Here is a 26,904-nt window from a genome sequence, read left to right as displayed (position 1 = left end):
ACAGAAAAACCCTTCCTCCCCTCCACGGTCCTCTCATCCCATAACCTTCAGTTCAAGCAGCAGAATCACCCCTCTAGGCAGCCACAGCTCTAATCTTGGTTCTGCAGCATCAGAACTGTTTACTTACCTGCCCCATTAGCCCGTGAGCTCCCTGAGGGTAGGGACTGCGGCTCATTCATCTTTTGTGCCCAGAGAGTTGTCTATTATTTGGCATATAAGAGATACGCAGAAAACTTTCGTTGAAACCTCCTGAGCTCATCCGTCACCCTGGTTCCTTCAAACTCGACTCTTTGGCCCCATTCTTTCTAACCCTCTAAAACAGTTCTTTAGACATAGTGCCGCTCCCTGCTCTCCCTGCATCTGTATGGCCTCCTTGCCCTCGGTATTCTTATCACAGATATGCATTATGGAGCCAGGCCGGTCGCTTCCTCTCCCCAAAGCCTGGAGGCTCCATATCCATCCACTCTTTGCACCTCTTCAACACTCAGCAGTTTTATTTTTCTAAAGTATGTCTGGCAGAGAAAACAGAGGTAGCAAAGAGTTGGGAGGCCCTTTGTGGGATGACCTTGCAGACGACCCACAGCCACACTCCTGCGTGGGCCCAGTGTCTTCCTGCTTCTCCCATGCTCAACCTCTGTGGAGTCTAAAGAGATCTTGTGTTGCAGGCTGATGTTGGAGGGCAGATGGTTGGCTTCAGGGTGAGACCTCAGGCCCACGTCTTCTAGAAAGGAAATTGTTCTTAACAACTCATCCCCAGGGAAAGGCCCCAGGCTCAAAGCCCAGGATGTAAGGAGAGGCGATTACTTCAGATCAATCATAGGAAAGGGTTCAGGCAGAAACACATCCATACTGTGAACCACGCCTCCTCAAGAGACCCACCACCACTACCACCACCACCAGGGCCCCCAAACTAAAGAGGCCATGTCCACTGGCAGGGCAAAGGACATATAAATCTTTGATTTGGTGCCCACCAGATCTGAGGCACCCCTCTCCTCATAGCCCTCAGGAGGAAGCAGGGCTGGGAGGGATCCAGATGGGGCCACTGTGCCCTTCATCTCATCCCAGTTTTCCTTTGATCCCTGAAGTTGGATGGTGTAGGAGGAGTGGCTATTGGCCTGGGTCCTAATCATGGCTTGTCACTAACTCCTCATTGGACTTTGGGCCAGTTCAATCTCCTTCTGGGCATCAGTTTCCCCTTCTGTAAAATTAAAACTGGACTAGCCCTAGCTAGTCTGCAAGTCTTCTTGGATGATTCTCAGTTGGTCTGCAGCGTTTAATTCTAGAAGGACAAACTGAATTAGCCTTCAGGGTAGGAAGTGAGGGTGATGGTTAGTAGTTAGGCTTCATTCAAGCCCTGGAGAGGTGGGGCCAACCAGGTGGGAGCTTTGTCCCTAAAGGTAAGTGTCAAGCCCCATTGGACAGGGCAGAGGACGAGCTCCAGGACTACTGTTGTTAAGAACTCTAAAGGCGAAAATGACCAACAGGACCCGCCTGTGCACATTAGCTCCTGGGGTCAGGATCAGACTCAGAAGGTGGGAGAACTACATTTACAGATAGGCCCCCTCAGCAAATCGTCCGGTGCCCTGGCCCCAGTCCTAGGGTACTCCAGTCTAGAGGGTCTCACCCCTTTAGTCAAGGCTCTCAGGGCCAGCTCCCGAAGGGCCGCAGAGACCAGGCCTAGGACCCAAACCGGAAGAGGTGCTTGGACTCGAGTTCCCAGAGTGGGAGAAAAGGGTGGGCAGCAGGGCAGAGGGAGCCCTGGGGATTGGCAGCAGCTACGGGCTGGGCGGGAGGGATGGGGAGGAGTCAACTTGTACACGTGAAAAACTCTGGCGGGGGCCGGGCTTTCCCCTTCCTCCTCCTCCTCCCCCTCCCTCCTCTTCCCCACCTTCCTCCTCCTCCCCTCCCCGCCCCTCCTTTTCTCCTTCCTCCTCCTCCTCCTCCTCCTCCTCCTCGTCCTCCTCTTCCTCCTCCTCCTCCTCCTCCAGCTCAGGTTGCAGCTTCTCCCGGGAGCCGCTCACCTTTCCGGAGCAGGGGAAGCAGCCCCGAACCCGGGCAGGGACCCCGGCAGGGCGCAGGACACGGTGCCCAGCCCCGCGGCCCCAGGACGCGCGCGGTAAGTCCGGCTGACGGGGGCGCCGCGGGAGGAGGGTAGGTCGGAGCCGGGGGCACAGTGGCGCCGGCGAAACGGAGCAAAGGTAACCTGGGTGGCTCTTAAAGGCGCCGCTGCTTTGCCGGGGGGCGAGGGATTGGAGGCGACTGCCTGCGCGGCTGGGAGATCGGGGATCGCGAGGCGTGTTGTGTGTGTGTGCGTGTGTGTGTGGTGGGGGGGCGGTGAAATCCTGCAGAGGCCACTCCCAAGTCCTAGGTGCTTAGGAGGGAGGGCTGTTTTGCACTCTCAGACCCGCACCCCCCAGGGAGTCTCCATCCGGACTCCCTTGGGCACCGAGCTTGGGTCTGAACCCTGGGAAGCAAAGTTTTCCACCAGTCGCGAACCTGGCGCTTTCCAAGCGCCCTTCCTTCTGGGAAGGCCAAAGATCAGTGTCTCTGGGTGAGGTGGGAACCCGCGAGTGAGGGGCCAGATCGCCTCCTCGAAGGGCTTTCCAGGCGCTGGTGAACTTTCCAGAGCCGCAGGCCAGGGTGGGAGGCCAGAGCCCTGGGGTGAAGGTGGAAGATGAAGCCCGGCAGGTTCCATCTCTGGAAGGTGGGGTGGGGGTGGGGGTGGGGGTGAGTGCGGACCTCTGGGGATTGCTGCCTCCTCTCTCTGCCACCCGGGGACCTGGAGGGGCAGTGGCCCTCACCCCGCGGTAGCCACTGGCAAAGCGCTAATGAAGCCATGGGAAAGGGTGGGCGGTCTGCTGGACTAAGGAGACGTGGCTTGAGGATTCTGCTGTGTGTGGGGAGATGATCAGGAGTCAGAAATGAGAATGTGGGGTGGGCTGGAGGCCTCTGTTCTCTCCGTGTTGGGGGCTGCGCAGGCCTTGTAGTGGCAGTGGGACTGGTGAGACTAATTTTCTGTGCTGTGGGGTCAACATCCTACCAGGCACCAGTGGCCTTCTAATTCTCTCTGAACCCCTTCCTAACTTAGAGGTGGAAGAGTTGGGGCTGTGAGGGGTGGGGGTCAGCTCCCCAGAATCTTAGCCGCACCTCCAGCCCAGACCTCAACAGTTCCCCACCTGTGGCCTGGGCCCTGTGACTCACTAATACCACCCATCGGCTTGCCCCTCCTGTGTCAGCGTCCTGTGAGATTCCGCATGTTCGAGCGGCGTTTTTTCTACTGGGGCTGGGCACACACACAGCACATTCCTGGACACTAGCCCGGAGGAGCAGAATCCTCGAGGACACCAAGGGAAGTCTGGCTGAGAGGGCATCCTAGTCCTCAAAGATCCCCTACCTTTAGCCTGGCCTTGGCAGGGGACTGAGACAATGTGGCTTAGGGTTGGGGACGGTGAGGATGGGTCCACATAACACGGGCAGCAGCTCTTGGGTTTGGATTTGCATCCTGAAGGCTGCCCGAAGAAAGGGTCACCTTGCCACAGCAAAGCTACTGTCTCAGGTTACCCTGCCCGAGCCACCTCCTGTGTAGCTGATGAGCCTGTGAGCCTCTCCCCACCCCTGCAACCTCACTGCCCACTAGCTTCCTGGGAGTCTCCCTACTGGCTGCCCATGCCCGACCAGGAGATGGACCCTTCGTTCTTCCCGAGCTTACTGAGGTTTGCAGAGCCAGAGTAGGCTTCAGTAAATTACGTCTGATTTCTGAATACCTTGTGGCTCCCAATTACTGAGCATTTATGGATGTCACGCAGTGTGTCACGCAGCTCTATGAAGTCGGTGTTATTATCCCCATAGTACAGGTAAGGAAGCAGAGACTCTGAGAGACCAACTTCCCCAAAGTCACAGAGGCGGGTGGGATCCAGCCCACTTCCATCTGACCCTCAGCCTCCTGCTCTCAGTCCCTGCCCCATCAAAGGCGACAGATCCCAGCCCACTCCAGAGTTCTCTGGTTTCACCTCAGGAGAGGAAAGGGTGGGGGTGGTGCTGTGAGTATGAGGCTCCTGTTTGTCCTGTGGGTTGCCAGCTTCTGCGTGGGTCCCAGGAGAGAGGGCACCAGATCTGAGGAATAAGTGGGTTCCTGGTGTGAGATCTCATGGGTTCGGCTTCCTGCCTTGAAAGTCTCCCCCTGGTCCTCCAGGAGATGGAGCTGCCTCTACAGCTGCTTTTGTTTTCTCTCCAGACCCAGACTCTGTCCTCTGCCCACTTGGGCTTTCCTATGCCCAGACACAGGCCCCGTGCCGTGGGGCAGAGCCTGCCTTGGCTCCTCCTAGTTCGTGTCTCAACCTTGCCTCTCCTTTCTGGGGTCACCTCGTTTCGGACTGCATTTCCATCTAGCCCTCTCCGATTCCTTTTTTCCTTCCCCAACTGAGTTTGCCTAAAAGGGAGGGCAAACCCAGGGCCTTGATGGAGTCCAGCTCCAGCACATACTAGCTCTGTGATTCCCATCTCCCCAGCCAACTCCTGAGCTTCTCCCAGCCTCGGTTTCTTCATCTCTGAAATGGGGATCATAATAGGGAGAGTTGTTATGAATTAAATGAAATAACACATACTGCCTGGCACATAGCAGATGCTAAATAACTGCTAGCTGTACCAGTTGGTTATTTGGTGGTTATTTGGAAAGAAATTTCCTATTTAGGGCACTGTGCCTGGCTCTGGGGTAGAGACCGAGACAGGCTTTCCTGATCCCATCAGGCTGGGCCTTTAGACTGTATCTTTCCTGCACTTTCAGACTGGGGAGGAAGGTTCTGTGTAAGAGAAAGGGGGAGGCGGTTACAGGCTGGGTGGAAACCTGCCTGGAGGGGACCAGGAGTCTGTGCTGTGGGGACTCTACACTCTAGTTTCCAAAGGATGAGTGAGGTAGGCACCGGGAGCTGGAAAACCCACAGCTTCCTGCTCTAGGGGCCTCTGGCAGAGCATCTCTTCTTTGGGGTAAGAAGACCCTCCCCGAGTACTTAATTAATTGCAGTCCCTGTTCTCTGCTGTCCACGAGGGGGTGGCTGGCCTGGATCCAGACTCACCGGATTAGCTTCGCCCCTTTGGGAACAAGTCACACTTCTCTTCCCCAGGGCTATGTCCTACCATAACCGCTTCTCTCCTCCACCCTAGACCCTTTACCTTCACCCTCCTGGCATTAGCTGCTGAGTAGGCACTTGCCCATCTCTAGGGGGTGGGAGGAGACCAAGGGTAGTCTTGTCCTGCTCCCCACAGCTGCAGACACACACACAGGACCCGCTCTGAGGCTGGGCTCACAGCAGCTCAGGCAGAGGTCTGGGACCCAGGATCACGACAGAGCCAGTGCTGGGATTGGCAGCAGCTGGCCAGTGGTGCAGCCGCAGGTCGGGAAGGGGAGAGTTGTGGTGCATCTCAGCCAGACCTCTTGTCTGAAGGAGAGCCCATCTGCTCCTGAATTCTCTGCGGTTCCATCTGCAGAGGAGGGCTCGGGAGGCAAGTGTGAGGTTTGGCTTTGAACTGAAAAGGGTCTTGATGCTGCCTGACCACATGAGTGGCCCTGGTGAGACAGACACCCTGGTCTCAGAGACATTGGCCAGAACTTTTAAAGGGACAGTGGTGAGACCCCCCCCTTTCTTGGAACTCTGGATGATGGTCTCACCTGTGCTCCTGCCCCACCCTACTGACATTAAATAGTCTTCCCTGGAAATGGAGGGGTGGGGATAGGTAAGGTGACTATTCTTTCTGTACATGTTGAGTGTGTGTCTCCTGTCCACCATGGGTGGAGGCCGTGTATGGACTTTGGGGTCAGTTCAAATCCTACTTCTACCATTCAGTAAGTGGTTGCGTAGGTGAAGGCACTTGCTTACCCTTGTTTCAGTTTCCTCATTTAGAAAATGGGGAGAGTAATAGTGTTACTTCCTGTGGTTGTGAGGATTCCAATGAGATAATGCCCAGCTTTATCCTAGCTTTTTTCCTTACGTGGCGTGGTCATCGAGAGGTGTGGCAAACGGAGTTAATAGGCCGCATTTGATAGTTCCCAGTACCTGGCCTCTGCTCGATCCCTGTAGAAACCAGAGCTCAGGCCCCAAACTGGGAAGAAAACCGTGTTCTTACGTTTCTACTCTTCCTCACTCTGAGCACCCTCTGCATTTTACCGTTATCATGAGACATTCTGACAAAGCGCCAGAATGATCTGTGCTCATTCCTTGCTTCCCTACAGCCCTCCTTTCCTTGCCTTTGGGGATCCCCTCAAGAACCAGGGCTGCTTCTCAAAGCCCAGGAGGTCACCATGGCTGTTCTTCCCTAGGTCTTGGCAAGACCAGTACCTGGAAGCAGGTAGGTGATAGGCCCTGGGCTGGAGGGTATCACTCTTGCAATCAGCAGTGCGGGGTCTCCCGACCACCTTGGCTAGCAGGACATGGAATGAAGCCAAGAACGGGTCCCAGGGCCGTTCCCTGTTCCTGGCATGGAGGCCTTCGCCAGCCCCCACCCCCACCACTGCTGGGCTGGCTGCCACATTCTGGATGGATGCCAGATTTGATATGGTTCCTTCCCATATCGAAGGTGGCCCTTGAGTGGGCTGCTGATTTCCCTGGTAATGGTGCCTGGTGAAGGAAATGCCACCTCTGGGCAGGTCCTTGCAGTCCCTTCCAACCCTGGGGCAGCAGAAAGGGCACTGAACTCAAAGTCACAAGCCCTAGTCTCAGCTCTGCCCTGTCAACCCAAGTGGCCTTGGGCAGGTCACTCCTCTTTCTGAGTCTTGCCTTCCTCACCTGAAAAATAAGGGCAAAGACCAGGAGATTTCTAAAGCCCCATCCATGACTGTTAGTTTGTAGTTTCAACTTTTGCTGATCCTACTGGCAGGGTGAGCTGTGCTCTGAGACCTGGGGAGGGGCTCCACCTTCTGTTCCTCTAAACTCTGGAGCACAGGGGCTTCCCCCAGCTGAGGCCTGAGTAGCCAGTCCCTGCCACGGCTCAAATGGGCAAGGAAACCCTGGAAGGCCTCCCCCCAGTCAGATAGGAGGAGAAAAAGCACCTCCCAAAGGAGTGGGTGCTGGATTCAAATGCCATAAGGCACTGAATGCTGGAGGGCAAGGTGAACTGTGGCTCCTGGCCAGATCCAGCCTGTTTTTAGTAGATGTCCTGTGCACTGAGAATGGTTTTACAGTTTTAAATGTCTGGGAAGAATTCCATAGAGGAAAATAATATTTTGTGACACTTGAAAATTATATAAAATTCAAATTTTAGTATCCAGGAGCAAAGGTTTACTGGAACGCAGCCACACTCATGCGTTTCCATCGTGTCTGTGGGCATTTTCTACAAGGGCAGAATTGTGTGTTTGCTCCAGAGACCGTATGACCCATAAAGCCTTAAATGTTGACTATCTGGCCTTTTACAGAAAACATTTGCCGACCCTGCTCAAGATAATTATAGTTCTCCCAAGGCTTGCGCTAAACAGTTCTGGAAGCTCAATCTAAAAATACTTTCTTTTCATTTAAAAAGAAGTGTTACTTTTTTCAGCATAAGCAATGAATGTTCATTATGGAAATATTAGATGATGCAAATAAGCAAGAAGACCTTAAAATTACCCATGATTCTGTCCCCGGGGACAACTACAATTAGTATTTTAATGTCTGTCTTTCTGGATTATATGCAGTATTTGTATGTATGTGTGTATATCTATGACAGATGTATATCTAGTACACATACAGCTTTTGCTCAAACTATTTGCTATCTCCGCCTGTTCTGGGCCCAGTGGGGGTATTCTAGTATCTCAGATCCTTGGGAGACATCTAGACAGAGGTGCCCAACCGGCAGTTGGCCCTATGTGTGTGAGGCTCGGGCTCAGTGGGGCCAGAGTCATCAGCACATGGGTGGTGGTTTCCTCCGCTGGAGAGCATGAGGTCACCGGAAAGTGTGTGTAGAGGGGGGGAAACAAAAGGCTAAAGAGGGAACTCTGGGGGTTGCCAACACTCAGGGACAGGTAAAGGAAGTAAGTCCGCCAGAACAGGGAGAAAGAAGGAGGAGGAGGAGGGGCCAAGGGAAGGGAAAACAAGGCGTAGAGCCTAGGACAGTGCCTGGCACCGAGCAGCTACTTGTGAAATGAGAGAGTGACTAGGAGAAATCAGCACCTCCCTTCAGGAAGCCTGAGATCTGGGCAGCAGGTGCCACTGATGATGAGGGCATTTCGAGAACAGTTGAACAACTGGGAGATGTCCAGAGGCTTCCTAGAGGGGGCCTTGGAGACAGGGAGGAGTGGGGAGGTGACCCAGGCTGAGGCAGCCGCCTGGGCCCAACCTCGTAGGAGGGAGGCATCGTGGAGAATGTAGGCCGGGGGTCCTGTTGGAATGCGGGCATGAGGTAGCGTGGGCCAGACTGATGGGTGGGGACGGGGAGTAGAGTATAAATAGGAATATGGCCTAGAGATGCTGGGAAACCCTCCCCTCCTGCCCTCCCTGCTCTTGAGACTGAGAGGTCCCCAGGGACACCAGCACTCGAAGGCCCCTGCCATTCTGTTGCTAAAGTTGGGCCTGGTGAGAAAACCAGAGCTGTTGACAGGGATCCCATGACAGATCCGTATGTCTGGAAAAAGGGAGACCAAAGAGTGGGTGTACTTGATCTCTATTTCTCCTCCTGCTGATTTGTAGAAGATGGCGAGCATCCGCATCTGTGCTTAAGCAAACAGAGAAGACACAGATGGAGCGCTTTCCTTTGGAATTTAAGGAAGACCTGAGAAAAGGTTCTGGACTTGGGAATTTGGAAAGCACTGGGTGGTAGCTGAGGGACCTTCCTTGGGGGTCTTTAATGGGGTTGCTAAAAAGAGTAGGAAAGGGTCTCCTTTGCCTGGGAAGTGAGGCTGGCTTTGCCTGGAAGCAGGAAGATGTGGGAAGGGAGGTCTTGCTTTGGCTTATGGTCTGGGATATTCTGCGCAGCGAGGACCACAGCTGACAGAAGGGTGACTTATCCCATTGTATCACTTGGAAATCCAGAGCCTCCCCAAACATTGCAGGCCAGCTTTAGCTGGGTCTTCAAAAAAGGTCACAAAGAAAATAGTGGAAGATGATATATGTGCCTCTATTTTTTGAGCCTTAGGAAGACAGAGAGCAGTAAAGTGAGTATCAGCAGGGCTGATATGGGGCCCACACAGAGGAGCTAGAAGTGGGGCAGTCAGGAGATCAAGAGGGGTCATCTGTAGGGGTCAAGGCCAAGGTCTGAGCTTGAGTAGTACACCTGACCTGTGGGTATCTGGGAATCTGCCACTGAGGAATGGGAGCCCATGAAGAAGGCCTCAGGGGCCTGCCAACTCCCCTCCCCATGAGCCCTGGAGGCTCCTTAATGCATGTCCGGTTGGAACCTCTCATTAAGATTTCTCCATCCCTCACTGTGGTGTGGCACCTGCCAGCCCAGAGATCTCTACAGGCCTCTCTTAGGGAGTTACTGCCAGGCAGGAGGCTGCCCCCTCTGCCCCAGCCCACCATTTCCCCACTGTGGTCAGGGCCAATAGCTGGCTGGAGGAGGGTTAGTTATGGCTAACTGAGTCCAGTGGGCAACTGACGGTCTCCTGTCAGTCCTCTTGCCTCCAAACAGCTCCTGGAACTAGGAAGTCACAGCATATATTGCACACATTCACTCACGATCCTGTGAGGGCTCACTCGGCGTCAGGCCCTGAGTCAGACACTGGGTATAATGACTCGTCGGTCCCAGTCCTCACCCTAACAAGTTTATAGGTAAACTAGGGAAATAGACAAGTGAACAGGTACAGCACAGAGAGCCAAGGGCTCTGCTTGGGCGTGTCCAAATGCTGTGGAAGCACAGAGGAGGGTCCGTGCCTGACGGGGGCCCGCAGGGTTTCATGCTGGAGAATACATGAGGGGCAGCAAAGAAGGTGTCTAGGAAGACGTTGTGCCTGGACTGAGCCTTGAAGATGTGAGCGCTTGGCTGGCTTTTCCCTCGTCCCTGGCCCACCATCCCAGGGTTCCAGTGCCCACTGAGATCCAGGAGGGCCGAGGACGAATCACATCCTGGGGAGCCTAGGGCTGGTTGGCTGTGCTGCCCAGGCTTGCTCTGATGTGCCCCAAAAGAGGGCAGGGTGAGCCCACCCCGGTGGTGCTCAAGTCCTACCTACAAAGAGTGGGGCTGGCCTCCTACGCAGAAGATAACCCAGAAACAGGTCCCTGGTCTGGCTGAAAGTGAAAGGAAGGGAGCCAGCATTTATTGCACACAGACTGGCAGAGTGTCCTGGAGATTCAGGGGACTGAAGGTCTTTGTCCTTCATGAGCCTAATGTTTATACATCTGTAGAGAAAAGAGGCTTAAACAAATCATTATGATATAGCGGCTATGGTCTAATTGTGCCATTTATTCATTCATTCCGCAAACACTGACTGAGCAGCTGGGAGGCTCCTGACACCATGGAAGGCGCTGAGGAATGATGCTGACTGCTCTTGTCTGAAGGACATCACAGTCTAGTTGCAAACATGCACTGGCTGCCCTGGAAGCGATGAGGAGGAAACATCTCATTTTACCTAGAAGAAGGAGGTGCTGTCATGTGCAGCTTCTCAGAGGAAGGACACCGAGTCTGGAAGTGGTTTTACCAAGGGGACAATGAGGAAGGGCGTCACAGGCCAAATGAATGGCATGTGCAGGGATATGGGGCGTAAGTGTGGTTTCCTCTGCAAACGCCCAGCACATTCCGTAAAACTAGACCCTCCAAGGAGGGGTGAGAGCTAAGACGAGAAGCATACGGGGATCACAACACAAGAGGCCTGGTCTGCTGGGCCCTGGAGTCTGGACCTTTTCCTGAGGGCAGTGTTATATTGAAGGATTTTGAACAGGGGAGTGACATCATCAGAAAGCCACTGAGAAAGTGAAGTCTCGCAGCCTGGTGGCAGTTGGATGGGAGGTTAGGTATCATTCGCTTTTAGCAGACAAAGAAATGGAGGTGTGGGAGTCTTCCCAGGTCACAGTGCTATACGTGGGAGAGCTGGGATTTCTTCCATGACTCCGAACTGCTGAGAATTTTGGAGAGCAGGCGTGGATGGCATGTGGCCGTCACTATTGGACATTCTGTCAGGTAGGACACTGCAGGGATGACCCTGAGCCCCAGACGCTCTGCCTCCTGACCAGGCTCCCTGCATCTTAGCCCTGCTTGCTCTCTGAAGGCCTTCCTTGCCTGCTTCCTTCACTCCAAACTGAGGCCATGGAAATCTTCTCTGAGCGCCATCACTGTCCAGAGCATCTGTTCATTGGCAAGGCAACTGCAGGCCTCGCTGGTCTTCCTTGATTCTAGCCACCCAGGAGGCCCCAGGCTGGCAATCTCTCTCATCCAGGCCAGAGCCGGGGTGCGGCGAGGTCAGTGATGAGGGCTCAGCGCTTCTGTCGCTGCCTCCCAGCTCCAGGCAGCCATAAGGTGACTGGCTTCCCCTGAGGTTTGTTGCAAGCTAGGGAAACTAAAGCTTCAAGCTGTGCAGGGTCAGTTAGAGGATGAAGGAAGAGATGCTATCTGCAGGCCCCCTGCAGGCACAGTTCTCACTGGGAGGAGGAAGTGTCTGAAGTCTCAGCTCGTGACGTCTGCAAACTTGGTCAGCCGTGGCCTCTGTTTTGAAACCTGCCCAAAGGCCTGACGTGGCTGAGTGACTGAGGTCGGGGCAGGGAGTGGGCAGCAGAAAGTATCATGAGTATCCTGGCTAGTGCTTGGCCTTTGGTACTGAGAGTCAGACTGTCTGGGCTTCAAAAAGTGGGCAGTTGGAAGTTATACCCTTCAGCCCCTGCCCCTGGGCCCACAAAGACCGAGATCTAAGACAAAACAAAACAAAACAGAAAGGGATTGGAGAAGCATCTTGTGCCTACCTGGCCCATAGTACATGTGCTCCCTGGGCCGTGGAACAGACAGCCATGCCTGCTGTGCGTCCTCAGCACAAGGCAGAACGATCAAAGCGCCCTGGTGAGGGAGGCACATGAAAAGTCGTCTCGGTGGTCCTGTGAGCTCGTGCACCTTGATGAAGTATGCTCATGGGAGGGTCACTTAGTGGTCCTGAGGGGTCAGGGAAGCTTTTGAAGACCTGAGACCTGAACTGCATACAGGGGTGTGGCCTGGAACAGAGCTAGAGTGGTAGGGAGTAGGGAGAACAAAGCCAGAGAGGAAGGGGGGGTCTGGATCTTGAGAGGTCTTGGGTACAGGCTGGGAACTGGGGCTTTATTCACGGGGCAGGCTTTATTCAGGGCTTGCTGATCTCCAGGCCGGCTCCCTGGAGGTTAAGTGAAGCTGACACACCACCCTCCACACTCGTCTGTAGCCAAACTTCTGTGAGGTGGAAGCTGCCGCCCGGCTTCCTTGGATGCTCTGCCAACCTCCTTCTCTGCCTCATGGTCTCCCGGTGAGGGTCCCCCCATGTGTCCCAGCCCCAGGGCAGGTGTTAGGTCTGGGGCCTGGCAGAGGTTGTCCTGGGAGTGGGGGCAGGAGACCGGGTCTGCACTACCTGGATGAGGGACCCATGGGGCTGAACTGGCCTGCTGTGTGGCGCTTTCTCCCCTCCAAGGATGGCATGAGATCTGTCAGCCAGGAGCCTGGGTCCTCTGACCTGTGTGGCTCTGCCGCCGAGTTGTTTCAGTGTAAATCGGGGGACCTTACCTGCCTGGCCTTTCCCTCTGGTGGCTCAGGCCTGCCAATAGCTCACCATGTACCCTGCTTCCCACCCCTCTTCCATGCCAGGGTCTCAAGGCACCTTATGGGCTGTAAGGAGGTCTGTGTCTGATGAGCTTTGTATGAGGCCTCTTTTCTGGCACATCTTCACGTCTGAGCAGGCGCTTAAGAACAGAAAAGAAGAGAAAGCTAACAATTTCTGGGTGTCTTCCTTATACTAGTGCTGTGTCGTGTCTGCTCACTCAGCATCTCCATTCAGATGTCCACTGGACATCAGACACTGGCTCGCAAACCCTACTCCACCCCAGGCCACCCCAACCTGCACTCCCAGCATTCCTCATCTCCATCCTTCCAGATACTCAGGCCCAAACCCTCCCAGCCCCGCTTGACCCCTTCTCATAGCCCATAGACAATCCTTCTGCGAATTCCTTTGGCTCCACCTTCCAGATACCTCTAGAATCCCCCCAGTTCTCCCCACCTCCACTGCTCCCACGCTGGCCTCAGCCACCACCATCTCTCCTGGACCTCTGAGTAGCCTCCAGCCCAGCTCCCTGCTTTTCCCTTTGCCCACGCAGTCTGTTATCAACACCACAGCCAGAGGGAGCCTGTTAAAATCCAAGTGGGATCACATCACTCATCTGCTCCAACCCTCCCACGTTCCACAGGCCCCATGATGTGCTCTCCCCGTGCTCCCCTCTGGCCCCCTCTCCAGCCACACTGCTCTTCTCGACCACACTCACTTCTGCCTCAGGAATTTTGCTGTACTGTTCCCTTGCTGACCAGCTTCCCCCAGATGCCACGTGACCAGCTTCCTCCCCCTGCCTATTTGGAATTTTTCTAAGAAGCTGTCACCTTCTCAGGGAGGCCATCCTGACAACCCTATGTAATTGTAATGCCCTTGCCTCTTACACTCTGTCCCTCCTTCCTGCTTTATTTTCTTCATTGCATCTGTCACCATCTAACATACTGTGTATTTTATTTATTTTATTGTCCGTGCTGCCCTCCCCCGGAACCCCCCCCCCCACCTTCATTAGAACATAAATGTAAAGAGGGCAGGAATGAATGTTTTGTTCACAAGATTCTCAGGGTCAATAACAGTTCCTGGTATGTAGTAGCTGTTCAGTAATAATGGTCAAATGAAGGACCAGAGCCAAAGTGAAGAGAGATTTTACAACTTAATCGCCATCATACAGCCTGCTACTGGTAGCACCAGAATCTGAACTTGGAGTTTTCTGGTTTTTTATTCAGGGTGGGGGTGGAGGAGATCTGGAGGAGAAAAGAGTACGTATAGCCTAGGCCACAGGCAGGGGTGGTGTGGGGAGCATTCCAGTTAGGAGAAACAAGGAGCGATGTGGGTGCGGAGTTTGACTACAGCAAATTGCTGCAAGATTTTGAGCACGGCAGTTCCTCTCTGGGAGTCTCCACACCCTCCGTGGGCCAGCTAGGGATTGGAGTAGTGGATCTGTACGTGCCTCTGCTAACCTTCCAGGACTCCAGCCCTTTCTTGCTGGGTGCACAGTGGCCTCTGGGCATGTGTCAGTTTCCTCCTGGCCTGGCTCCTCCTTCCTCCTGTGCCACCCACTTCTCTGGCACCACCAGGAAGTTCTGGGCCAGCAGGTGTGTGCCCCGGCAGAACTGGCAGGAGGTAGGCTGAGAATTTTATGGACTTACCTGGGCCGGGGGGCAGGAGGGAAGGCCTGAAGTGCCCAAGAGGGTTGTGCCCCTTTACCATCCCCCCACCCACCCCAGCCAGGCCAGCATCCCTGGACGCCCATCTCCCTCTTCCCCTGGCACCAGTTGCACGGGTACAGCCCCAGATGGCTCCCTGGCCTGGGGACAAAGGCCACACTGTCCCTGGCCCTGGACTGGCCTCAGGGTCACACTGAGCCCTTCTGTCCCCATATGGGGGTGGGGGCAGACAGCACAAGGTGACAGGCCATTTTCCTGCCTCCCTCCCCCCTCAGTCCCCAAATCTGAGGAGCTGACTCTTCCGAGGGAAAAGTGACAGAGGCATCTTGTGTCTTGAGCTAGGGAACAACAGACCATTCACTTCCCAGTCTGCCCTGACACACCCAAGACCCTGCCGGGTTCAATGCCCTGATTGTCCCCAGCAGAGAGGCATCCACTCTCTGCTGTGGTCACCACCCCTGCCACCTGCTCCCCTGTCACCATCAGGAAGTCCATCCCTACATCTGACCTTCACTGCTCCTGCTACAGTGACAGCCACTTCCTCTTGGTCTCTTCTCAGGCTGTGGAGAACAGCTGGTCCCCATCCCTCTCCTGCACTTGGTCCCACATTCCTGCTCTAGTCAGTTGTCCCCAGTTTTACCCTCCCTTTCCGCCCCATCCCAGACCCAAGCTAGTGGCTCCTTGCTCCTAACTGAACATGAGGAGAGCAGGTGCAATTCAGGGCTAGGTTTCCTTTGCCTTGTAGAAATTGGGGGTCTCTCTCCCAGAAAGCTATTAATGATCTCTTCTCCCCCCCCCCCCCAGGAAAGAGCAAGGGCGTGAGATTTTTGGCGACTATTGGTGGATTCCTGAACCTCAAACCCGTCACTCCATCCCATAAATCCCAGACTACAGGGTGGCTTTATGCGGGAACCCTGTTTTTAGAAGGAGATTGGCTGGCCCCTCTTGGCAGAGATCAGACCTCAGGGACCCAAGTGCCTGTCTCCGCCGATTCCCCATGAATAACCATGACCAAACCTGGGGCTTCAGTTTGTGCCCGGCAGACGTTTCCTCCCCTTCTGTGTGTGTGGGGGGTGTCTCCTGCTGCACTCAGCATGCCCTCCGCCCTCCCACCTCCGCAGGTCAGAGGAGTCCCTAGCTCAGCCAGTCAGGCAGTCCAGAAACCTGGACAGATTACCATCCCTTAGTGGACCTTACATGCTTCCCCAACATGTCTCCAGGCCCCTAGACCCAAGCTGGTGGCTCCTAGCTCCTTGCTCCAGGGGCTGCTTTTTAAAACTGCACTTTCCCTGGTGATGCTGCTGATATTCAGATGGCATTGTAAACAATTGATCGGTACAGTCTCCTGTCATGCTGGGAAATATGAGTCAACAGGTAGGGCATGTCTCGGTCCCCTTGTCACTGGAACCCATACGCCACCTCTATTATGAGTTCCCCTGGGCTGGCTGCACACACAGTATGAGGCAGGTGGCTGCCCTCTGGGAGCTCCTGTCTGAGAATCCTGCAGACAGGTGGCCCGACACATCGAGACATTGTGTAGAGCCACAGAGGAGTGGCTGAAGTTGGCCGGCAGGAATGAGCTTCAGATGGAGGATCGGGAAAGTCCATAGCCAGGGGGCTTTGCCAAGGCAGCTGGAATAAAAGGAGCTCTCAGCTGCATTTTCAGCAGAGGAGGCCTCCCCAGCCCCTCAGCTCCTTGAGAATAGGGTCCACCCTTTAGTCACCACTATAACAATGCCTGGCACGTAGTAGGTACGCACGCAATCCTCATTTGTTGAGCTGAACAGAGTGAGACTTCAGGGCCCACTGCTAGAGGTAGGCTTAGCTGGCAGTGCAGACCTAAGGCCTGTACTCTGACAAATGCCAGCCTGAGGAAGGAAGGCCTATCCATGCCTAATCTCAGGGCTCAGGGGAGCTGGAGGGCCACAACTTAGCTGCATTTGGGGGCAGCCAGCAGCCTTCAGGTCCAGGAAAAGGATCCTTTCCAGGCTGGCTGAGGACAGAAGGATGTGATCATTAAGCAAAGCAAACATGTTACTGACCCATAATTCCTTAAACCAGGAGGATTCAGGAGGGGCCTGGTTGCCTTGGCAACTGGGTATTGGCCAGTGACAGGGCTGAGAGCATCCTCTGGGAATGAGCTGTGCCTGGTGCATGGGTACAAGCTGGGAGAAGGTGCAGGGTGGCCGCCTTCCATCACAGGGTTGGCCCCTGATGCCTTCTCGACAGGTGTCCGTGGGGGCCCTTGTGGGACCTCTTGGTCCCAGCCCCACTGCAGCTGAGGGAGATGTAGGCAGAGCAGGATGAGGGGTGGTCACTTTGGGAGCTTATGGAACCATGGAGGGGAAGGGGAGAGACTGGACAGACCCAGTTTTCAAGGCAGGACAGAGGAGGGTCTTCGGGAAGAAGCAGTTGCACAAGTCTCTTTGGGAGTCCAGTAGGTGTCCCCTCACTCAGAGGATAAGAGGGCTGCAGAGCTGCAGGGAGAGAACCCTTTCTGGCTGGGTAAGGACCCTGGGGGTGAGCAGAGCAGCACACCCCTCCCCCGTTGTATTCTCTGCAGTGGACACCCCGCCTGCTCAGAACTCCCTGGGGACCTGCTCTGTTTCCGGCCAACTTCTGTTTCCCCTGAGGCCTTCAGCTGTTCCTGACTTCCTGCATTTTAACTGGAGAGATGGGGCGGGGCCAGCTAGGATACACACATCCCCTCCTTCCTCTCTTTCCTCTCTTTTCCTGTCTCCTGGGGATGCCAGAGAGGGACCTCCAGGTATTGGTATTAGGATGAAATGGGGTTTGGACCAGACTCTGTGTCACAAGGGCTCAGGTCAAGCTGATGGTCAGCTATGGGCATCAATCAGTGAGGCTCACTGGCTGCTGACATGTTCAAGCTCTTACACACAAGTTGGTAAAGAGCTGCTGGCCCAAGGGACACCTGGTTCTGGTGCCCTCCCTGCCATGCACTCCTCCTTCCAGAACTCTCTAGACCTCCATCTGGCCCTGGGGAGGCCTCCAGGATCCTCTTGGTACATCATACTGCTCTTATGAGCAGTACTTTGCTGCTCTGTTTGATCCATATTGTGACTATCTCCCCAGGAGCAGAGGGTCCTGGGGGTGAGATTCACAGGGAGGCAGAGGGTTGGGACGTCCCCTCTGGGAGCTCAAAGTTTGGTTGGGAAGACTCAACCCTGCCTCCCAAGTGCAAGACAACAGAGCTTGACGGGAAAATGGAGACCAAGACCCGGAATTCACTTGGTGTCGACCAGCCCTGTTGCCTTGTTGTCACTGCTCTTCTCACTTCTCCGATCTCAGGACCTGCTGCCCGGTCCTGCTGACAATGAACATGATGAAGAACTTTAAGCGTCGCTTCTCCCTGTCTGTGCCCCGCACCGAGACTATTGAGGAGTCCTTGACTGAGTTCACAGAGCAGTTCAACCAGCACAATGAGGGTGAGGGTCTGGGGCCCTCCCCACCCCGGCATTGCCCCCAAGACCCTCTTTGTCCTCCCTCACCACACCTTCACTGCTGGCCTTGTGGGGGCCAGAGGTGGAGGATTAAACCCCCTTCCTTCCCTCCGGGGCAGAGAGGCAGGGAGGGGAGCTGATGCCTCTCCCTCTCAGACCTGCAGCTTGGTCCGCTTGGCGGAGACCCCCAGCCAGAGTCCAGCACCTTCTCTCCCTCAGACAGTGGGGAGGAGCCCCGGCAGCCGTCCCCTGGCATGCAGTACCGGCGACAGAGCCAGCGCCGCTTCTCCATGGAGGTAAGGAGCTCTGGGCTCTGCCCTGTGGACATGGCAGTACACATCCACCGATGTGTGCCCAGGAGAGTGGTTGCCTTGGAGCCAGACTTTATGGGTTCAAATCTCGGCTCTACCATTGATTAGCTCTGTGACCCTAAGCAAGTTTCTCAACCTCTATGTACCACAGTCTCATTGTGTTAAAATAGTCATTATGAAGATTAGATGAGTTAATATATGCCAAGTGTTTACAGCATTCCTGGTACATAGCAAGGGCTGGACAATTTGACTATTGTTCTCATGACCTATATATGTGTACCCAAGTATAAGAAAAATAGGCGTACAGAGTCATAGTGTGTGCAGAAGGTGATGCAGGCCCAGAGAGGGGAAGGGACTGCCAAAGGTCACACAGCAACCCCTGGGCATTCACATACTTGTGTTTCTGGCACATCTTTGAAGCAGCTATGAGCCTGGAGTCACAGCTCGTGGTTTGGCCCTGCTGGCATTGTTCTACAGGGAAAGCCAGACCCAGGGTGCAAGGCAAGGGTCCCACAGCACCAGTTACCCTGGAGCAAACACTGGTGTCCCTGTCCCATCCCGGTCACTGCAGGACATCAGTAAGAGGCTCTCTCTGCCCGTGGACATCCGGCTGCCCCAGGAATTCTTGCAGAAGCTGCAATTGGAGAACCCAGACCTGCCCAAACCGCTCAGTCGCACGTCCCGCCGAGCATCCCTGGTGAGTCCAAGAGGGTCAGAGGTTCACCAGTGTGGAACACACTCTCCCCAGCATGGACACAGTTCTGCTTTGGCCTGTTCCTGCTGAGGCCTGTCGCAGTTTCCAGGGAGGTTCCCAAGCCTCTGGTGCCACCTGCTGGCCACATCAGATTCATATAGTCCAACGTCAACATTCATTCCTTGAGAGGGTCCCTCCCACCAGGGCTGGGGCTGAGCCCCAAACCCCCTCTGGGTCGCTCTCCACTGACATGAGATCAGTAGACTAGTTGGCACGTGTTTCCCAACCTGGCTGCCTATCATATTTCCTTGGGAGCATCTTCCAAAACACAAACTCTGGTCCCTACTCCAGATACCTACAGAATCAGACTCTCTGGGTAATGGGGCCTAGGAATCTGTATTGTTAAGGGTTGAGCTATAGGAAGTGTGCTGATGAGAGAGGCCGTTGGGGAGGTGGGTTCTGAACTGGACACTTGAGGAGCAGTGGAGAAAAAGAAACAATTCCTGCCCTCAAGGAGCTAGTAGTCCGAGCTAGACAAACAGGTGATCAAGGTGTAATGAGGCAATCCCAGGTGCCACAGCTCTGGGCTCCATACTTTCCACTGCCAGGGGAGGAAGGAACTCCCACTTTCATGGGATAGAGGGAAGAGAAGAGGAAGGATTTGTGGCTGCCCTCACCCCTGCTACCTACAGTTGTTCCCTCTCCCCAGTGGGGGTCTCATTACCTTTCTTCCTGGAGGCTGGAGGGGGGAGGTGTAGTGTTGGGGCTGCCGGGGCCTTCAAGCTCACAGGACCCTGTGTCTCTTCCTCTCAGTCAGATATCGGCTTTGGGAAACTGGAAACATATGTGAAACTGGACAAACTGGGGGAGGTAAGAGGCTGGGTTTGGTCTTCTCAGGGCAGCCAGGCAGGATGGTTAGGAGGAGGGACAGGGTCCTCCCCAGCCTCCCTGGTCTGTCCTCTCACTGCCCCTGCCCCACAGAGGCGCGTGATCGTGGCCTGGCACTTGGGCCCAGCTTTGGCAGGTGTTGAGGTGGGCCCAGGTCCTGCAGGAGGGCATAAGGATAGAGTGGCCTGTGGGCTCTGGGCAGGATCTAGTTGTTTTTTGGTTTTTTTTCCTGCAAGTATTTCTTACCTGGGTTCGAATCCCAACTCTACCATTTACTATCTCTGTGGCCTTGGGTGTGTTATGTGACCTCTCTGTTCCTCCGTTTCTTCCTCTGTCAAGTGGAGATTGTAACTGTTCTACCTCACAGGGTTGTGTGAGGACTGAATAAGTTACTATAATGCGCTTTTGTACGGCACTTAGACAATGCCTGGATGTAGTAAGTGCTGTGTAACTATTAGCTGTTTCTGTTACCACTGCACCAGGATTTGTGTTCATGGCTGGGGGTGGACGAAGGTTCAGAGAGAGGAGGAAGAGGGCCCTTTCCCTGCAGAAACCCAAAGAGGAGACCTTCACAAACATCAACATCAAGAACAAACTGGCATCGTGATAGAGGGGCACCTGCCTGTTGAGGGCTTAGGGGAAGGACAGCTCACTCTGACCAGGAGGAGTTAGGGACAGCTTCACAGAGAAGTGAAGGGAGAAGAAGTGGGAAGTGCCTGCCAGCCAGTCACAGCCCCAGCAGAGGCACAAGGCGGGGGGCACTGATCAGAGGAGAGCAGTGCCTGAGTCAGGCTGGGGCTGTGGGGTTCTTGTTCCCAGGGCACCTATGCCACAGTCTTCAAGGGGCGCAGTAAACTGACAGAGAACCTCGTGGCCCTGAAGGAGATCCGGCTGGAGCATGAGGAGGGGGCGCCCTGCACTGCCATCCGAGAGGGTACAGCATCCTAGGGCTCCTGGGGGGAGAGGTTCATCAACCTGAGCCGTGGTGGGAGCCTGGGGACAGAAGGTCATTGCTGAAGTGGGGACTTGTTGGGCTGATGCCAAGAAGAGAGGGTGTGAGGGGCATGTGGGGCACCAGGGACCCAGGCAGGCCCATCTCCCCGTAGTGTCTCTACTGAAGAACCTAAAGCACGCCAATATTGTCACCCTGCACGACCTCATCCATACGGAGCGGTCCCTCACCCTGGTGTTTGAGTACCTGGTGAGTTGGGAGCTTCTCCCCCTTAAAGGAGGAGGTCAGGGGGTGGGAAGGTGGTAGGGGTGCCCCGGGCCCTTTTCTACAATCAGGTTCTCAGATGCTCTCAGGCAGGAGTGGGCCAAGGGCCCAGGCCTATGAGCAGCTTTGAACCAGGGACATGTCCCATACCTGGGCTTGGACCCTACCCAGGGAGGGCCTTCCAGCCAGGGGGCAGGGCAGGGCTGAGCCAGGCTCTCTTCCAGGACAGTGACCTGAAGCAGTACCTGGACCACTGTGGAAACCTCATGAGTATGCACAATGTCAAGGTGAGGGCCTCGCAGTCGGGGACCCCCCTTCAGGACCCCTCCGATCTTGGCATCCACCTGTTCTCAAGCCCAGCGTGGGAACCCACTCACCAGCAGGATCTGGGCTGCTGAGGTTGCTCAGACCGTCAAATGGAGGAGGGAGGGAAGGGGCAGTGTCGTTCAGGGAGGACCGGGGACTGTGCGGAGCACCTTACCCCACCACACAGACACACACCCTGTGCCACTGTCTAGCTGTTGATATAAACCCCCCTCTCTAACTCTGAGCATCAGTTTTTCCATCTGTCAGATGACAGCATGAATTACCTGCCAGGATGAAGGGAGGCTTCTGGGGAAGCTCAGAGGGATGAGTAACCTCTTCTGGTTTTGTGTCCGAGAATCAAGCGCATACGTCCCCAAATAGTGGGCTTCCCGGTCCTGCCTGGCCCCTCAGCTCCTGGGCTGGAGAACTCTTCCTCCTGCCTCCTCCGCACACCTGCTCTCCTGCCCTCTGGCTAAGCTCCCTGGGGTGGATGGGGCCAAAGCGGGGGCTGCAGTGTGGGCAGGAGAGCCAGGTGGCTCTCTAGTACCTCACCCCTGCCCAGGCCCTGTCCCCAACCCCATCCCAGCCATGGGGCAGATGCGCGGGTCTCCCAGATGGGACACGTTCTCACCTTCCACTGCTCCCTCCTGCCCCAGATTTTCATGTTCCAGCTGCTCCGGGGCCTTGCCTACTGCCACCGCCGCAAGATCCTGCATCGGGACCTGAAACCCCAGAACCTGCTTATCAACGAGAGGGGGGAGCTGAAGCTGGCTGACTTTGGTGAGGGCCTGAGCCCCCAGGGCCAGGTGGGGGGCCAACAGTCCCCTGGGAATGAGGCTGCTGTGGTGGGAAGAAGTTCAGTGACGTGTCTGTTCCTAGGACTGGCCCGGGCCAAGTCAGTCCCCACGAAGACCTACTCCAACGAGGTGGTGACTCTGTGGTACAGGCCCCCTGATGTCCTGCTGGGGTCCACAGAGTACTCCACCCCCATCGATATGTGGTGAGTGCGCGCTGTGGGAGTGAGGGCAGGCGTTCCACACTCCAGACACCCTTTTGGTGCTCCAGGGGTCTCTCTGAAGAACTGTCTAGCTTCCTTTGACTAGGAGCCCTGTTGCATCCTGTCGAATTGGATGTTAAAGGGTGAAGCCTGAACCTCATCGGCTCTAAGTAGACCCTGCAAGCCGGGCGTCTGAAACACTACCCCAGGGCCATAGGGGGTACAGGAGGGCCCCCATAGTAAATATGATGACTCTTCTCCAAGCATCAGTTCTACTGAAAATTTTGGAAAGGATATATTATTTTTATGTTAAAATTAACATGCACATTGTAGAATGAAAAATCAGCTCAATTTGAAAGGTAAAACAGGTTTCCAGTGAATGACCACTGCCCTGTGCCCCCGGGTTCTTGAGGAGAACGATTCATGACTTTTCTCTTCCAGTGGGGGCACGCAACGTGGAAAAAGTTTGTGACATCACTGCTTAAAGAACTGTCACATGGGTGCTGGCTGTGCAGACCCAAACCCTACAGAGTGAAAGGGGAGAGGGCAGAGTGTCCCAGAGCCCAGAGAAGCCCCCCGGGGCTGGGCTATGCTAGGAGTCTCCGTGCCCTGGGCCACCCGCCAGCGCGGCAGGACCACTGTGGGGCAGTACGTCGTGGTGGAGCAGCCCTCGGAACCCGGGCGCGAGGAGGCCCAGTCTGACGCGCCGCTGCCCATTGCTCCCGCAGGGGCGTGGGCTGCATCCACTACGAGATGGCCACAGGGAGGCCCCTCTTCCCCGGCTCCACGGTCAAGGAGGAGCTGCACCTCATCTTCCGACTCCTCGGTCAGTCTCCTGCGCTCCCCCAGTACGACCACCAGGGGACGCCAGAACTCCGTCCAGCCTGGGCGCCTAAAGGGACTGGGAAGAGTGTCTGCGCCTGCTCACAACAGGGCGAGGACCCCTTTGGTCTTGGCGGTTCTCTGCCTCCACCCCCTATATTGCACCCCTCCAAGTCGCCCTTGACTCTGGTTCCTCACAATGCTCTCCCCACCCCCTCTTGTCTCCGCAGGGACCCCTACAGAAGAGACGTGGCCCGGAGTAATGGCCCTGTCGGAGTTCCGTTCCTACAGCTTCCCACAGTACCTACCCCAGCCGCTCATCAGCCACGCTCCCAGGTAGCCTTACCGCCCCACATCTCCTCCTTGTGGTCCTGGCTGTCGCTCCTGGAAGTGGCCACATGCCCCACCCTCCCCACCCAACCCAGGCCAGGCCTCTGCCAGCTCCTTCCTCCTGCAGGTTGGACACCGAGGGCATCAACCTCCTGACCAGCCTCCTCCTGGTGAGTGTGTCTCCAGCTGGTCCCAGGAATAGGCAGCCAAAGGCAGCGGAAGCCCCAAGACACCCCCTGTCCTCCGCCCACCTCGTGTTCACAAAGTCTGAACTGTCAGTCCCTGCCACTCCCCTCCCCACCCCCAACACCAAGAGGCGCTCTGGTTTCCCCACTGATTTCAAATGGGTTCAAACCCACTTACCAACTGTGTAGCTTTGGGGAAGTTACAGAACTTTTCTGTGCCTGTTTCCTCAACTGCAAAGTGCAATTAATCATTCATATTTTATGAGATGGCCGTGAGGGTAAATTGAGATCATGACACACACTTAATATGGTGCCTGTCTTAAAGTAAGCACACAATAGAGGGTGCTTGTTGGTATTACATATTAATATTGTGGTTATTAATGTTGTGATCGTGGTTGCTTTAGTATCTGCATTCCTGTCCCAAGAAGAGGTCACCCCAAAGTCCTGTTTCTGGTTTTCCTCCTGGCGGGATCCTGAGCCCTGAGACTGCCTTAGGTTGGCTTGGAGGTGGGAGCCGGCACCTGACCCCAGGGGCTTCTGTGCTTAGATGCAGGTCCCTCTCATCGTAGCCACATAACTTAGGGTAGGAATGACACTGCCCAGAGGGGTCCCCGCAGTCCCCCAGCCAAGGCCCAATAGCCTTGCTGTGCCTTTCAGTATGAATCGAAGAGTCGCATGTCAGCAGAGGCAGCCCTGAACCACCCATACTTCCGGTCTCTGGGAGAGCGTGTACACCAGCTTGAAGACAGTGAGTGTTGGGGGAGTTTCGGGGAGGGGACAGGGCCACCCCAGAACCAGGAAAGGGGGCAATAGGTGTGCTTTGAAGAACTAGAACAAAGAGGCCAGAGGCCCTTGGACCAGCTGAGCAGAATTGGGCACATGGTTTCCCATCCTTGAGTTCTCATTTATGACTAGGGGCCAACCTCTGTGGAACTGAGACATTGCCTGAAATGCCCAGTTAGGTCTCCTGGGCCACTCCTAACTGAAGGGGTTCCCCAGCCAGGGGGTGCTCCCAGCTCCATGTACTCAATGGTATGGGGGCCGCAGGCTCTAGGGCCGGCTCCACCCAGCTCTCTCCCTGCCTTTCTCCTCTCTCTTCCCAGCTGCCTCCATCTTCTCCCTGAAGGAGATCCAGCTCCAGAAGGACCCAGGCTACCGGGGCCTGGCCTTTCAGCAGCCAGGTAGGGGCTTGTGCCTCCCCTTCCTCCCCTTATGAGAGGAGACCGGGGAAGGCTGCTCCTCCCTCTCAAGGAACAGAGATGGGGCCTAGCAGCATGGCCTCGCTGATGTTGGCTCCCTTCTGGGGGCCCCTGGGGAGCAGGTTTCCCTATCTCCTGCCCAGGCTTCCTCCTCCAGTGTCTCCCTCCTCAACCCCCACCCAGACAGAACTGGGCTGCATCTGACATAGCTCTGACAAAGGTGCATGCCCTCTGCAAACTCTGAGCTGTCTAACTAGCCTTCACACTGGAGAAGTGTACTTGGTCTCTACAACAGCTGATGGCCTTGAAAGTGACAGGAACTTTCCATGCATTATCGCATTTAATCCTTAAAACACCCCTTGAAATTGGTACTATTAATGCTCCCCACTTCACAGTCAATGAAACTGAGGCTCTGAGAGATTCAGTCACAATTTCACACAGCTCCTAAGCGGCAGAGATGGGATTCGAACCCAGGACTGACTGGCTCCTGAGCATATGCTCTTGCTCACTCAATTAGCAGTTCTGGAGCATGCCCTTCCCTCCTGCTCTTGGGCCCCTCCAGCCCAGCCTCCTCTCTGCAGTCCCCCTCTTCCCCTCTGTGCTCCAGGACGAGGGAAGAACCGAAGACAGAGCATCTTCTGAGCCATGCTCACCCTGCTTTGGCCCAAAGGAGGAGAGGACACACTGAGCACAACTGCGGGCAGGGTGTGGCCTGTGCGGCCCTCGGAGGACTGAGAAATGAGGGCTAAGGCCGGCTCAGAAGATCCCTTGCAGCCCTGCTGGCCACAGCTGTTTCCTCACCCTGATTTCCACATGCCTCCCAGGTGGATTTGGCCTGGATACCAACCCCTCCATCGCCTGCCCTGGGCTGGCCCTGAGCTGTGTCCCTGGGAGGGGCTGAGGGGGTAGGGAGGGACTTCGGACCCTTTTTCACCCCGAATCCTTGGGCACCAGTGTGGCACCGAAAGGGACAGGAGAATCCAGCCACCAGGTTGAGCACTGTGCCCTGGACACAGGTACCACCATTCCTCCCCCGGGGACCTGCCTGCCTCACTAGTCTGGTAGCGCCCCTTACAGGCACCTTTCACCTTCCCCTCCGTGAGCAGGAAGTGAAGTGACATGGCACCCTTTCCAGGACCTTGGAATTCTGGGTGCCCATGTATGTGCCAAAGTCCACCCCTTTCCTGAGGGGTGGGTGTCCCTAGAGCAACAGGGGGAATAGTAGCCCCACCCGCTTCCCATTCCCCCCTCCTCACCAGAGGCCCCGCGTGCTGCTGATGCCCAGCTGAGTGCAGAGGTGGCCTGGTACCACCAGCTGTACTACCACCTCAGCTGGCTCCCACCATCTCCCAGTCTGAATGGTATTGCCTTAAGTTGGTAGGTGGTAGAGCACTCACTGCCCTTGCAGCTCTGACGCAAGCTCCTCCTTGTCCACTCTTTCTGAGAGTGGCTCCTGCTTGTCACCCCTGAATGCTGATAAGCTAGCCCTGGGCCAGGGCCCTGCGGACGGCACCCAGATACGCAGGGTCACCTTGACACTGGTGCCAGGCTGGCTTCAGCTCCTTGGGGCTGGTGCAGCCTCCCCAACCCCACCTTCCCAGCCTCCCCAAAGGGTGGTCACAAGAGGGAGAGTGCAAATGCCCCAGCCTGAGGTATGAGGATGGGACAGGACAGGCTTTGATCCTGAGAGCCCCGCCCAGAGGGCTGGGAGCATGGGGGCCGCGGGCCCTGAAGAAGGTGCACCTCAGCACCCCTATGGATCATGCCTCTTATAATCCCAAGGGTGCCTCAACCCTTGGCTGAACCTTGAATGGCAACGCCAAGGGGAGGCCAGGCCCAGGCTGCCTACAGCAGCCTCCTACCCAGCCCAACCCCCTCAGCCTGAGGAGCAGCCCTGGAGGGTCTCGGCCTCCCCAGGAGTCCCTGTACTTTCTCCCCTTTGTACTGTGAATGTCCTGTGATTCAGCACAAAGGCAGATGCTATATTTAATTCATGTTGCACAGAAAGGAGTAGGCAGTCTCGTGCAGAAAAGCTGAATTTGACAGATTGATGCCAAAGACAGGCCTTCTCCAGGCCTCAGGAGTGTGGGTGGGCATGTGTGTGCATGCACATATGTGTATATACATATGTATGTATATAAAGTGGAGCGAGAGTTTG

At 55.5% G+C, this 26,904-nt stretch overlaps 1 protein-coding gene across 6 annotated transcripts; it reads left to right on the top strand.

Moving 5' to 3' along the window:
* The first annotated feature begins 1,977 nt into the window (after positions 1 to 1,977).
* CDK18 (cyclin dependent kinase 18) lies at positions 1,978 to 26,904 on the top strand. 6 transcript variants are annotated; one of them, XM_074322471.2, is made up of 18 exons: positions 1,978 to 2,116; positions 6,227 to 6,342; positions 10,399 to 11,079; positions 17,647 to 17,783; positions 17,955 to 18,094; positions 18,681 to 18,806; positions 19,617 to 19,673; positions 20,511 to 20,625; positions 20,798 to 20,892; positions 21,132 to 21,194; positions 21,870 to 21,993; positions 22,093 to 22,213; positions 22,939 to 23,036; positions 23,263 to 23,368; positions 23,490 to 23,532; positions 24,205 to 24,295; positions 24,651 to 24,728; positions 25,354 to 26,904. In XM_074322471.2, the coding sequence occupies exons 4-18, from the start codon at positions 17,672 to 17,674 to the stop codon at positions 25,386 to 25,388; spliced, it is 1,404 nt and encodes a 467-aa protein (XP_074178572.2). In that variant the 5' UTR covers positions 1,978 to 2,116; positions 6,227 to 6,342; positions 10,399 to 11,079; positions 17,647 to 17,671; the 3' UTR covers positions 25,389 to 26,904. The 6 variants fall into 6 exon arrangements, with proteins under 6 accessions (XP_074178572.2, XP_019608057.3, XP_019608058.3 ...); XM_019752498.3 differs by lacking the exon at positions 10,399 to 11,079; XM_074322472.2 differs by lacking the exon at positions 6,227 to 6,342 and having other exon boundaries at positions 1,989 to 2,116.

Source organism: Rhinolophus sinicus, chromosome 11 (genome assembly GCF_057876585.1).
Source record: "Rhinolophus sinicus isolate RSI-liver-muscle chromosome 11, RSI-T2T, whole genome shotgun sequence".
In the NCBI taxonomy this organism is placed as follows: domain Eukaryota; kingdom Metazoa; phylum Chordata; class Mammalia; order Chiroptera; family Rhinolophidae; genus Rhinolophus; species Rhinolophus sinicus.
This window is presented reverse-complemented; position numbering and strand designations above follow the sequence as displayed.

Excerpts from the sequence above, each read along its gene's own strand:
- CDK18 (XM_019752498.3), top strand. The coding sequence starts at position 17,672 with ATGAACATGATGAAGAACTTTAAGCGTCGCTTCTCCCTGTCTGTGCCC. Across the intron at positions 18,807-19,616 it reads CGTCCCGCCGAGCATCCCTG|TCAGATATCGGCTTTGGGAA; the intron begins GTGAGTCCAAGA and ends TCTTCCTCTCAG. Across the intron at positions 23,369-23,489 it reads CTCATCAGCCACGCTCCCAG|GTTGGACACCGAGGGCATCA; the intron begins GTAGCCTTACCG and ends TTCCTCCTGCAG.